Source organism: Melopsittacus undulatus, chromosome 17 (genome assembly GCF_012275295.1).
Source record: "Melopsittacus undulatus isolate bMelUnd1 chromosome 17, bMelUnd1.mat.Z, whole genome shotgun sequence".
NCBI classification, from domain to species: domain Eukaryota; kingdom Metazoa; phylum Chordata; class Aves; order Psittaciformes; family Psittaculidae; genus Melopsittacus; species Melopsittacus undulatus.
The window spans coordinates 4,528,220-4,542,002 of NC_047543.1; the positions used below are offsets into that span (position 1 = coordinate 4,528,220).

Consider the following 13,783-nt stretch of genomic DNA (forward strand, 5'->3'; position numbering starts at 1 on the left):
TACACTGGAGAAGATGAATAAGATGAGCTCAACACTTTATCTTAGCAGTCCTTCCCGAAGGGACTGCTTCCAAGGGAAGTTTCTTAGGGAGCCTCTGGATGGTGTCACAGTCTTTTGCTGCCTGAAATCCTGTTTATGGAAAGCACTTTAAATACCTTCCGTGCATGGAAACCAGCCTGGGCTGGAATAGGGAAGCTGTGGGTCCCCTGCAGCCATTCATCACCTCTTTCCTTGGGACAGATGTGGATGCAAACCGAGAGCTGCCCTTGACCCAGCCACCGTCTGCCCATTCATCCATCACCAGCGGGAGCTGCCCTGGGACCCCCGAGATGCGCCGGCGACAGGAGGAAGCCATGAGGAGACTCGCATCACAGGTATGGGAATGGGATTGGTTTGGTGCTTGGGAACACGGCCATTTTAATGGGGCCTGTTGGAAGGTGCCCCTTCCTTACATCACCCCGTGTGCTGGGAAATGCGTGTGCTCAAATGCCTGCTTGGGAAGTCTAGAGGAAAACTTCTGGGACAAGTTTTATTCTCTTAGGAAAGTCCTTTCTGTAAAATGAAATTCCCACTGTGTGAAATCTGTTTCCTTCAGTTTGTCTTTCCCAGCCATCATCCTGTATCATACAAATCCTGTCCAGAGAAAGCCACGAGGTTGCTCAGGGACTGGAGCAGCTCCTGTATGGAGCCAGGCTGTGAACACTGGGGCTGTTCAGCCTGGAGAAGAGAAGCTGAGTGGGGACATCAGAGCATCAGTATTTGAAGGGGCCTACAAGGATGCTGGGGAGGGACTCTTCATAAAGGACTGAAGTGATAACACAAGGGGTGATGGATTCAAACTGAAACAGGGGAAGTTCAGGTTAGACATAGGGAATAAGTTCTTTGCTGTGAGGGTGCTGAGGCACTGGCACAGGGTGCCCAGAGAAGCTGTGGCTGCCCCATCCCTGGCAGTGCTCAAGGCCAGGTTGGACACAGGGGCTTGGAGCAGCTGCTCCAGTGGAAGGGGTCCCTGCCCGTGGCAGGGGTTGGAGCTGGAGGAGCTTTAAGGTCTCTTGCAACCCAAAGCATTCTGTGATTCTGTAAGAGTGGGTTGTATATAACACTGCCACAGGAGGTGAGATTTACAGCTTGAATTTTATTGCATTACTGCGATTTAACCCTGCTTTGGTGGTGGTGGGAAGGTGCTATTCTGCTGCTTTGAAATCTGAGGAGCTTGCTCCTCCTCCACCTTTGGGGATGATGTGAGCAGTTAATGCTTTCCTGTTGCCTGCTCCCCCTTTGGAGAGGAAAATATCAGCCAAAGTCTTTGTTCTAAATTATTACCAGGGCATGTTTTGCTTGGCTCTTTGTGCCAGATACTGTCTTGTCTTATCTGCTTTTCTGCTGCACACAGATGGCAAGCCAGAGAGCGTGTGATGTCTGCAAAAATAGATATCAAGGCTTGATATTCTCCTTTTCTACATGGAGTTCTTGAAAGGAATGCAATGGCCAGGTCTGGTTTTGGTCAGGACACATTAGTCATCATATTCCGTGCAAATCTTAAGCTACAGACTACCAGAAAGGCTGTAAAGTGCGCTGTCTCTGCTTCAAATACCTCATCTGTCTCAACTTTCTTCCCCTGAGTGCTTAAGTAATCCTGCAGGACAGGGAATTGATAAATGGATACAGTTCTAGCTTCAGTTTCCTGCTGGAAAAGGTAAGGGATATGGCACTTCTAAACAGTGCCGCATCCACTGCATACATCATGCACTGAAGCTGTTTTGCACCACTGATCGCTTGAGAAAAGAGCAACAACCAACCTTTAGAGCCAAAAAGAAAGTCAAAAAAGGTTGTTATCCCTTGGCTGCAGACTCCTTTAGGAAAGGGTTTTAAAGCCCTGCTCATCCCCATGCCAGACTTCTTCTGCAAAGCAAATCCTGTGTTTTGCTGTCAGAACCTAACAAATGAGTTAGGAAGATGTCCTATGTCCTGTGCCAGCAGCAGGATTACAGACCTTTGCTATGACTGTTACTCTCCCAGTAAATGGAGGCACATTCCAGAAATAGCTGTCATTGGCTTCCAGACATCAGGCCTTCCTGAAAAGATCAATGCCAAGGCTGAGGAGTTGACCTTAGAGTACTTGGAATTGCTTCTTCTACCCGAATAGCTGACACAGCATACAGAACTTCTGAGAGGCTCCATAGTGTTTAGCAAACAGTTCCTGGGCTGAGTCAGAGCAGCAGCAGGGCTTGATTCAGCAGTTGGAGACCTTGGGTCTGTTCCCAGCTTTGCTGTTAGCCTTGTTGGGTTCCTTGGAGACCAGCATCTCATCTGCCTGCATCCTTTTCCCTGCCTGTTGAAAAGTGATCCATGCAAATAAAGGTCCTGATGCTGGAACTAGGGGAAGGTGGATGGGGTTTGGAACTGGATGAGCTTTAAGGTCCCTTCCAACCCAAATCACCCAGATTCTATGAATTCCTGAGAGTATAGGAGGGTTTTTTTTGTTGGTTTGATGATTTTTGTGTTGGGATTTTTTTGAGCTCTGTTGGTCCCGATGGTTCTTTATCATAACCAATTCTGGTTTTACTGCATCAGAGCTGCTGTGCAGCATGCTGCAAACAGTAACATGCACCCTACAAACAGTAACACACACGCTACAATCAGTCAGTTTGATGGATTATCAAGCCTCAGGAAGGAAAATAAAGGCAAATAAAATGGTTGAGGCTGTTTTGTCACATTGATGGCTGGAAGTCGCGTGCTTAGTGCACTCTTAGTAACCTCCTGAGCAGTACAGCACAGCATCACTGCTGATGAATACTTGCTGTCAACAGCAGATAAATTGATTTGCTTAGGAGGAGCTGTGCTGTATGATGTCCTGCTAGATAAAACAAACACTGACTATTCCATCCCAGCTGTGGGTTTTGAAGTCTCTGAGTGACACTGGGAGGAAAAGGATTACTGACCTGGCAAGGGAATTGCAAAGCCATTAAAATAACAGTGTTGAGCTCTTTGTTCCGTGTGCGATCGCCTCATTCAGGAACTCAAATCACATCTTTTGAGAGATCATGAGAATTTGCTGTTCATAAGAGGCTTTGAAGATGCTGAGCTCTTAAACAGAGCGAATACACTGAATGTCTTGGTAGACAGTAGTAAAAATAGTTAATTGAGCTGCCTAATGTGAATGTCTGGTGCCACATTCTTGGGGACAGGTTAGGAAAACCTTTCCCTTAGATAAGCCAAAAGCTCTCCAGAATCTAATCTAAGAAAGAAAAGAAGGAAAAGAACTGAAGTGCAGTGTCCTTTGATGCAGGGGGAAGGGAGAGAGCAGCATATGCCTGTACCAGTAGGTGTGGAATAAAAAGGAATTGTTGGTGGCCTAATTAAAACAGGTTTTGTTCAAGCAGCTGAACTAAAAAGAGCCCAAGGAAGTGGAGGAAAGAAAGTCTGACCCACAGCTGAGTGAGTCTCATTGGAAAAGTATTTCTTGGCAATGTGTGTTTTACGGTTGCATTAAGAGTGGAGTCAGAACTGAAGCAGAGATGAAGGTGTTGACAGTGATGGGCAAGTGCAGTCGTCAGGAATATCGTAGGAGATGTATGAAACGTGAGGAGCCAGATAAAGCTGTGTGCAGATGTTCCACCTCTGCTTGCACTGAGCACAGCGGATTGTGCTGTGGTCATTGTGCTACAGAAATGCAGACTGTTATGATAGGAGATTAAGAATACTCTTAACAGGCTGAAGTAAAGGTTGGTGCAGGCTCCAGAATGCCGGTGGGAAGCACGACGTCCCTCTCACCCACTCCATGCCTTCTGCAAATGTCACTTATGCCAAAACTCAGCAGTGGTGTCTTTCTGCTGACAGAAATGAGAGGTGAACAGTTGCTTTTCCTCCTCTGGATTACTCAGGGTTGTATTTTCCTGCCTGTTGTTCATGCAGGAACTTCCTGGGGGCAAAGGGTTGCTTTTAGCTCCTGTCAGAGATGAGCAAGTAATTCATTTTAGAAGTAAGTACCTGAAGGCTGCCCAGGAGAAGCCCCAGTGAGTCTTCCCATGCTGGAAAAGAGCATTACTTTGTTGTATTCTTAGGGAAGAGGTCAAAGTGCTCCATGATTTATAGAATCAGACTGGTCTGGGTTGGAAGGGACCTTAAAGCTCCTCCAGCTCCAACCCCTGCCATGGGCAGGGACCCCTTCCACTAGAGCAGCTGCTCCAAGCCCCTGTGTCCAACCTGGCCTTGAGCACTGCCAGGGATGGGGCAGCCACAGTTCTCTGGGCACCCTAGCATACTAGGGGAAAGTCCTGCCTGACCAATTTGGTGGCCCTCTATGACGGGGCTACAGAAGTGATGGACAGGGTGGAGCAGTTGATGTCATCTACCTGGACTTGTGCAAAGCATTCGACACTGTCCCACACAACGTCCTTGTCTCTAAATTGGAGTGTCATCAATTTCATAGGTGGAGCACTGGGTGGATAAAGAACTGGCTGGATGGTCACACTCAAAGAGTTGTGGTCAATGGTTCAATGTCCAGCTGGAGACCAGTAACGAGTGGTGTCCCTCAGGGATCGGTGTTGGGACTGGTCTTGTTTAATGTCTTTGTTGGTGACATGGACAGTGGAATTGAGTGTGCCCTCAGCAAGTTTGCCAATGACACCAAGCTGTGTGGTTCTGTTGATACGCTGGAGGGAAGAAATGCCATCCAGAGGGACCTTGACATGCCTGTGAGGTGGGCTGATGCCAACCTCATGGAGTTTAACCATGCCAAGTGCAAGGTCCTACACCTGGGTCAGAGCAATCCCAGGCACAGCTACAGGTTGGGCAAAAAGGAAATTCATGGTAGTCCTGCGGAGAAGGACTTGGGGGTGTTGGTCAATGAGAAAATGAACATGAGCCGGCTTCAGTGTGCGCTTACAGCCCAGAAAGCAACCGTATCCTGGGCTGCATCAAAAGGAGCGTGACCAGCAGGTCAAAGGAGGTGATCCTGCCCCTCTGTTCTGCTCTCGTGAGACCTCACTTGGAGCATTGTGTGCAGTTCTGGTGTCCTCAGCATCAAAAGGACATGGAGCTGTTGGAACAAGTCCAGAGGAGGCCACGAGGATGCTCATGGGCTGGAGCAGCTCCTGTATGGAGACAGGCTGAGAAAGTTGGGGCTGTTCAGCCTGGAGAAGAGAAGCTGTGTGGAGACCTCAGAGCAGCTTCTAGTGTCTGAAGGGGCCTACAAGGATGCTGGGGAGGGACTATTCATTAGGGACTGTAGTGATAGGACAAGGGGTGATGGGTTGAAACTTGAACAGCAGAGGTTTAGACTGGATATAAGGAAGAAGTTCTTTACTGTTAGGGTGCTGAGGCACTGGAATGGGTTGCCCAGGGAGGTTGTGAATGCTCCATTCCTGGCAGTGTTCAAGGCCAGGTTGGATGAAGCCTTGGGTGCCATGGTTTAGTGTGAGGTGTCCCTGCCCATGGCAGGGGGGTTAGAACTGGATGATCTTGAGGTCCTTTCCAATCCTAACTGTTCTATGATTCTATGAAATGCTTCACCTTCCATGTCCTTGCAAGGCAAATACTAAGGATATGGGAATGTTAAAAGCTCCTTAGGAGGGATTTCTGTGGATCAGCTCCCTAATTTTAAAGGTAACATTAACCCCCTTGCTGGGAACTGAGCTGGCACAATCCCCTTTTTTCCCTTTCACTCATAAGCTTCCCCTGCCTCTGAGCTGGAGCTGAGGCAGCAATTGCTGATGGACTTCCCACCAGTTGTGGTGAGGAGCATGGGGACATGTAGCAGACCCCCGTGCTCAGCAGTGGACTCCAGAGCTGGGGCAGTTTCTCTGCAGCTTTTCCTCCATCCCTTGTCTCAGGAGGGGTTTGTACCATAGCATGGAGCAGAGATACTTAAAGGAAGGGGAGAACAAGAGCAGTTGTCTTTCCAGATCTGGCAAGCTCTCAAAAGTCATGAACAAAACTACTCACATTGCAACACCCATCTTGACACTTGCAAGTAAAACATAAGCATTTCTGGCAGAACTGCTTGGTTAGTCTTTTGGTTTAATATATATGCATGTGTTATGGAAATAAGTTTGCAGGGTTGCTGAATGGATTTCAAGTGAGCAGGCTGCCAGCTCTGCAATGCCAAGTCAGGCGAGACTTGGCTCCTTCACTGTGATAGATGCAGCCCAGCTTTCCAGGTGAGGTAGCCACAGAGAACTGAACACAGAGCTTCATGTAACTGTGAGCCCATCTACTTCTGCTTATTGCTTGTAAGCAGATTGCCTGATAGCATGGAATGACTGTAAGGTAGGACTGGGAGGAAAAAAAATGTCAATCTGAAGGATTTTAAAGCTAAGATCCCATCCAGAAGCAGCTCCACACCTCTCCCATGTCACATCTTGCTTCTTCTGCCTTTTCACTGTTTAAGCTTTTATCCACTAAGATACTTCTCAACTTCATTTCCACCTGGCTGTCCTTGCAGAGCCACCTTTCTTGCTCCAGATGCTGCTGGGCAATGTATAACTTGGACTGATGCACTCAGCTGGGGCATGACACTAGAATCACAGCATCATTTAGGTTGGAAAAGACCCTTAAGATCATCATGTCTAACCATGGTGCCAAGTTCACCACTAGATCATGTCCCTAAATGTCATATCTACATGTCTTTTAAATACTTCCAGGGATGGTGACACAATCTTTCTTGTCCAGAGCTGGTCCTTTACCTCTGAGAAGTTAAATGAGAAGCTTTCCCACCAACCCTGCATTGAAAAATACTGATGCACAAATCCCTTTGCCTTTCAGCAAGGGGCACCAGCGCCGTTCAGAGGTGCAATAGCCCAAGGTGAGATCAGTTCAGCTCTAAGGAAGAAGCCTAAACTGTGTCCTCTGTGCTTAGGGTCACCTTCTCCATTTTCCCTGAAGGTTTTGTCCTTTACTCACAGAGGATTTTTAATGGATTTGCTCTGCAGTTTTAAATAACCCATTGAACAGCTACATTCTTTGGCTTTCTGGATGCTCTGTGGTTACTTGTGGTAGCAGCACTTAAACAAATGGCTTGAAAGCCAGCTCTGCTGCACTAATGGGTTGTACCTTATGTAGAGCAGCTGGTGAGGAGCTGTATATCCATTGCATTAGTGCACTCAGCTGGTGCTGAGCACGGCTGGTGGCTTTGGATGCTCTTCTCCCCATCCTCCAAACCATAGGCCAAAGAGGCATTATAGTTGCTGCAGGCATAGTTAAAAGCAAGAGGGAGTACCTTATAGAGGTGGGGGATTCATTACTTTGAGCCTTGATGCCCTGCGACACTAATGAGTTTCAGAGGGCATTCACTGGCACACTCCACTATGTAAAAGTAATGAACATTCCCAATAAACTGGGTCACCACATCCATGCACGGTCATGTGCAATGGATAAAATACAGCAGTGCTGATTTTCATTTCCATTATTACAGCCTGGCAAATGGCAGAGAAATCATTATACGGAATTCATTTGAAGCTATATTGTATGGGTCAAAAAAAAATAAAAGAGATTTTATTAGGTATGGAAATAGGGTTAAAATCCAACACAGAAGCCCTGTAGGAGCAGTGGAGGAGCTGGAGTGTTGCTACGAGCTTGGATCTGTGAGCTGGGTCCTTTGGAGAGGTGGTGTACAGAATGGCCTCCTTGCACAGTACACTGAAGAAAGCTGAGACAAACAGGGTCATAGAATGGTTTGTGTGGGAAGGGACCTTAAAGTTCATCCAGTTCCAACCCCTGCCATGGGCAGGGACCCCTTCCACTGGAGCAGCTGCTCCAAGCCCCTGTGTCCAACCTGGCCTTGAGCACTGCCAGGGATGGGGCAGCCACAGCTTCTCTGGGCACCCTGTGCCAGCGCCTCAGCACCCTCACAGGGAACAGCTTCTGCCTTAGATCCAACCTGAACTTCCCCTATTTCAGTTTGAACCCATCACCCCTTGTCCTATTGCTACAGTCCTTAATGAAGAGTCCATCCTCAGCATCCCTATAGGCCCCCTTCAGACACTGGAAGCTGATCTGAGGCCTCCACGCAGCTTCTCTTCTCCAGGCTGAACAGCCCCAACTTTCCCAGCCTGGCTCCATACAGGAGCTGCTCCAGCCCCCTTAAAATGACACCAGAGGTGGGATGTCAAAGGGATGATATTCACAAATAGTGCCAGAGACCTGCTTAAAATGGGCCTGTCCTATTAAGTAAAAATAACTTATTTCCCTTGAGCCACTTTCAGCCCCTTTTTCTCCTTCGATGTTCTCCAGCCTTTCTGACACTATTGTCGTCTCCTGCTCCTCCTGACATGTCATTTTCTTCCCCTTCTCCTTTCCCCCCCATCGCAGTTGTCCCTCCTCTCCCTCTGTACTTTATAGGTGATGCACAGTCTCTTTTGTACTTCATTTTTTCTCCTCTCTGTGCCTACTTCAGACTCCTTCTCCTGCTATGTTCACATAGGTCTTCCCCTTCTCTTTCACTGGCATTTTACATTATCCTTGGAATAACATCTTCCTTTCTCATCCAGCAACTTTTTCCCTAGGTCCTGACTTGTATGAAGAAATCTCCCTTTTTTTTTCTCATGTCATGGAATTCTTCCATGTCTGCTCAGCTGAGCCCAAGCCAAGGGAAATCCATAGCTTGGCCTTGGAGATGTGCAGCACAGTTTGCATGGCATGGGGAGAAGAGGTGCAGGAAGGCATTTGAAACATCCATATGTCAGGATGGGACACGAAAGCTGCATCCAAGGAAGTTGTGAACCCCAGTGGAAGGACAGCAGAAAGGGTGGTGGGAAGTTGAAGGATACATGAGGCTGGATGAAGGGAGAAATAGGAAGAGATTGTGGCCTCTGAGTAGAATAGAATGGCTGGTGTTGGAAGGGGTTGGAAGAAGAGGCTCCTGAAGATCTGCTGGAGTTAACACCCAGAGACTGTGAATGTCTGTCATAACTGTGCTTTAGCAATTCCGAAGCTGAAGATCGTGTCATTTGTGAGGAAATGAGAGTTGTGGTGCTCCTTGACCACATTTCAGGACAGAATGGGGCTGTGCTGAACATTGGCCGTGGTCTGTTAGAGCCTTTGCACTGCCTTCACTGCATCTGGTGTTTCTCAAGCTCTGGAAGCTCTAAGGTTAGAATGAATTGGCTACCAGAAAGCTCCTGATAAACGGAATGTGGTGTGTATGATAAATGGAATGAAGCTGGAGGAGGTAACCCTGCAAGTAAAACATGCCCCATCCGAGAGAGAATTCTCTTGAAGCTCCATTTCAAGCAAGCAAGGAAACTGTCCAAGTTTGTAACTTCTTGGCACTTGATGTTCCATGTAAACAACAGAATGCCTTGCTTGCTCAGTGTGGAGTCACTCGACTTGTTGAAACTGCATTCTCAGCCCTTAGAAAGATGACATAAACAGATCTCTTGAGCTCTTCCCTCAAGCTGGGTGTTACTTTTCCCATCCTTGTCCCTTCTGCATTAGGGTCACTGATGGGTGTTGTGTATTTCATGTTTGCAAGCCAGTGATTGAAGCTTAATGAAATGTTAGAGCAAAGACTGTAAAATGATTGAGTAAACCTGATTGCTGGAATGGAGTCTGAAGGTTTTGCAGGTCCAGTTCACTGTTTATAGTGTTTGGTGCTATGTGATGACAGAGTTCAAACCGAAAGGAGAAAAACGATGCCTTAAACTGTATTGGGCAACAGTGAAGGTTTCCTGGTTCCAATATGCAGCCATGTCCATCCCTTTGGAAGAACGTGCTGTTCTCACGTAACAGAGTTCCTAGATAAAGTTAAATGTGTAATTCAGGGATATTGTTGATGGTGAGAGAGGGCTGGAATTTTTTCAAGCAGTTTTTGAAAGCAGAGTAGTTGGATTTATGGAAAAATCAGCTTTTATGGAGAGCAGAATTTTTCAGTGTATTTAGTATATAAATATATAAAGTGAAATAATTGGGAAAAGGCCTTTTCCAGAGCATTAGTGGCTGGGTCTTAAAGGTGTCCACGTGATACAGGGTTGAAAGAACAGGGTTTGAACCTGTTTGGGGATGGTCCCCATTAACATGAACCTGTTGGTTGTCCTGAGGTCTCTTCCATTCACTTTGCACATTAAGCCTGGCTTCATTCCCAAGGAACAGGGAAGTGCTTGGAAAGTTTTATAGGATGTTTTACCAGTGCTAGGACAAGGGGAATGGCTTGAACCTGCCAGAGGGGAGACTGAGCTGAGCTCTTAGGCAGAAGCTGTTCCCTGTGAGGGTGCTGAGGCGCTGGCACAGGGTGCCCAGAGAAGCTGTGGCTGCCCCATCCCTGGCAGTGCTCAAGGCCAGGTTGGACACAGGGGCTTGGAGCAGCTGCTCCAATGGAAGGTGGAAGATTCTCTGGTGACAAAAGTGTTTCCCACCCAGCTCTGGCTCTGTCAGTGAGGAGCTTGGTTCCTAGCACCAGGCTGAGCTCACAGCGCTGGCTTTTGGCAGCTTCTCTTTGATTTGAAGGTGGAGAAAATGTCACAGGGAATAAATAACATCAAGATGAAATTTTTGGTGCAGTCACATTTGTGATGTTCTCAAAATGCCTTTCCCAGATCTTCATTGCTACTGGTTTAGCTTCGGATCCACCTATTGAGCTTTGCATTTAACCTGCAGTTTAAGGGTTAGTCAGTAGATCAATAAATCCAGCACAAGGATCAAGAGTGGACATGAAGGGGCTTAAATTGAGTTGTAACTGGTGTATGTCCCAATACCCAGGAGTGACCATTCCCTTCACTGTGAGGGAGCAAGAGCTCTGTTCACAGCAATGTGGTTTCTGTTACTGGGTACCTGATGTCAAGGGATGGCCACTTAAGAACTTTATGTTATAGACTCCACACATTCTAATCCCCAAATAAATAGGATTGTTGAAAAGAAATAGGTACCTTCATTATTGCTTTGCCCAGTGCTGTTCTCTAAGGGACTAAATATTTTAACTGTCTGGTAGGGAAAAATCTGTTAGGAATTTGGAGGTATCCATTGAAGCTTAAGCCATGTGTATTAGGGCTCGATAACTGAAATAAAACCCTACCTCTGTCAGCACTCTATGCATCACACCTCATTGTGAGTGTGAAATTATTGCATTAGACCACATAGGTAATACATATTATCAGTTAAGGTTAAAAGCCACCACTGAGGCAGCAACGTGTGATCCCCCCCCCACGGGAAGGGACCCCTTCCACTGGAGCAGCTGCTCCAAGCCCCTGTGTCCAACCTGGCCTTGAACACTGCCAGGGATGGGGCAGCCACAGCTTCTCTGGGCACCCTGTGCCAGCGCCTCAGCACCCTCACAGGGAAGAGCTTGTGCCTAAGAGCTCAGCTCAGTCTCCCCTCTCTTGGGCAGGTTCAAGCCATTCCCCTTGGCCTGTCCCTACATCCCTTGTCCCAAGCTCCTCTCCAGCTTTCCTGCAGCCCCTTTAGGCACTGGAGCTGCTCTCAGGTCTCCCCTTCAGGAGCCTTCTCTTGTCCAGGCTGCCCCAGCCCAGCTCTCTCAGCCTGGCTCCAGAGCAGAGCTGCTCCAGCCCTCACAGCATCTCCATGGCTTCTGGAGGGGTTTGGTACAAAACTGCTCCCTCCTCCTTGCTGGGGCAGTTTTGGATGCTGTCAGTGACATCTGGAAAGAAACCCCAGTGAAAGGGAGCAGGAAAAGGCTGTTTGACCTGGCAGACACTCACAGCAGAAGGCCAGTCAGCACCATGTGAGGGACAGGAGGAGCTGGAGCAGCCTGACCAGAGCACTGCAAGCAGAGAGAGATCTCTGTTGGCATCTATTAATACTGCAAACACAAACAGGACAGTTGGCAGATTGGACTGAGAAGATACCACTGGGCTTTAGTGAGTGAGCAGAGTTTAGTGGATGCAGAGGTTGAGGAGCTGGAAAGTCAGGTGACTTGGGAAAAGAGGAAGTTTTCCCTTGTTTTTCCCTGTTCCATTGGTTTTCTGAGTGAGGGCTCACAGTGGCTCACGGATGTGCAGTAACTCGGATGTCTCCTCCTTCATGGGGATCTGTCCTTTGCAGATGCTGCCTTGATGTCAGGTCCTCAGTGACTGCTCTCTGCCTGCTCCTACACAGCTTGACATTTGCAAACAGCAAATAATAACTAAGTTCAAGGAAGCAATCACAAGTTATTACTGACAGTGAGTACTTAAGCAGAGCTTGGAGCACAGTGCTAGCGCTCCCTGCTCGCTGGGGGCTCCGGCTGTGTCACTGTCTGTCACTGTCTGTCTCTGTGAGCAGCTACAACTTAATCCCATTTATTCCTCCAGCGGCAGGTCCAGTCATTTCTCAGATCAGGGCCTGGTTTTACCAGCTGATTCGCCTGGATTCATGTCACAGGGAGTTAACACTCACTTCTCTTAAAGACCTCACCTGCCACAATGCATCAGGCTCAGCAAATAGCGACCGCTGCTTGGACCCCCCTGCCCACCCCGTGGCTGATGGAGATGTGGGTTTTGTTCTTTCTCTCTCCACCAGGTCGTTGCTTATCACTACTGCCAGGCTGACAATGCCTACACCTGCCTGGTGCCGGAGTTTGTGCACAACGTGGCTGCCCTGCTCTGCCGCTCGCCCCAGTTCGTCGCCTACAGGGAGCAGCTCCTGCGAGAGCCCCACCTGCAGAGCATGCTGAGCCTGAGGTCCTGCGTGCAGGACCCCATGGCCTCCTTCCGCAGGGGAGTCTTGGAGCCCTTGGAGAACCTGCACAAAGGTACTGTAATCATGGAGAGAATCATGGAATGGTTTGGGTTGAAGGGAACTTAAAGCTCCTCCAGCTCCAACCCCAACCCCTTCCACTGGAGCAGCTGCTCCAAGCCCCTGTGTCCAACCTGGCCTTGAGCACTGCCAGGGATGGGGCAGCCACAGCTTCTCTGGGCACCCTGTGCCAGCGCCTCAGCACCCTCCCAGGGAACAGCTTCTGCCTAAGAGCTCAGCTCAGTCTCCCCTCTCTTGGGCAGGTTCAAGCCATTCCCCTTGGCCTGTCCCTACAGGCCCTGTCCAAAGCCTCTCTCCTGGTTTCTGTAGCCCCTTTAGGCTCCAGGAGCCTTCCCCAGGCTGAACCAGCCCATGACATTCCATGCCCTTTCCCTGAGCTCCCACACTCCTTACTTTTTTGGTTTTTTGGGGAAGTGATGCACTAATGCTTGTGTGTCACATCCCAAGAGCTGCAGGGAAGAGCCCGGTTGTGCAGGAGCTGGGAAACCACATGTGTTTGGAAGCAAGGGGTTAACCACCCTTCTCCTCCCAATGCACCAGGGAATGGTTGGACTTGATGATCATAAAGGTCTTTTCCAACCTGGTTGGTTCTATGATTCCCTGCCTTTATTTAGTCAGCTTTTGAGAATTTGAAGATTTCACCAAACAAGCTGATAGCGTGAAAGTCCATAAATCCCCTGGGTAAGCTTCTAGGATGGTTTGTAACAAGCCTTATCCTGATGACAGCCTTCAGAGCTTTTCCTAATGCAACATTGCCTTTGTCTCCTTTTCCTTCTTTTCTCTGCAAGACACAACTAATTCCTTGTGACAATGGCTGGATTTCTTTGCTCGTTGCCATGAAAACTGTCAGAGCACTGCAGAGTTCAGGACTCTGTTGTCCTGCAAAACCATGGGTATCCAAACACTGTGCTGCAGGTTGGCTGCAGTAATAGCTCAGATAATTTGTTGTTACAGGGTAGGAGCCAACGTGAAATGGATGCAGCTTCCACCAGATTCAAAGCCCTGTTGCTCAAATCAGCTCTTCAAAACACAGCATCCAAACTCTGAGCAGCAGCAGCTGGCTCCAACACGCATGATTCCACCAGACACAAAGCAG

General features: G+C 48.3%; 1 protein-coding gene across 1 annotated transcript in view; it reads left to right on the top strand.

Annotated features, from left to right (window-relative positions):
• Positions 1-13,783, top strand: part of TANC2 (tetratricopeptide repeat, ankyrin repeat and coiled-coil containing 2) — a 210,615-nt gene that overhangs the window by 149,198 nt on the left and 47,634 nt on the right. Inside the window, exons 12-13 of the mRNA XM_034070068.1 lie at positions 241-374; positions 12,451-12,682. Coding sequence (XP_033925959.1) covers positions 241-374; positions 12,451-12,682 — 366 coding nt within the window. The remainder of the gene's footprint in view (positions 1-240; positions 375-12,450; positions 12,683-13,783) is intronic.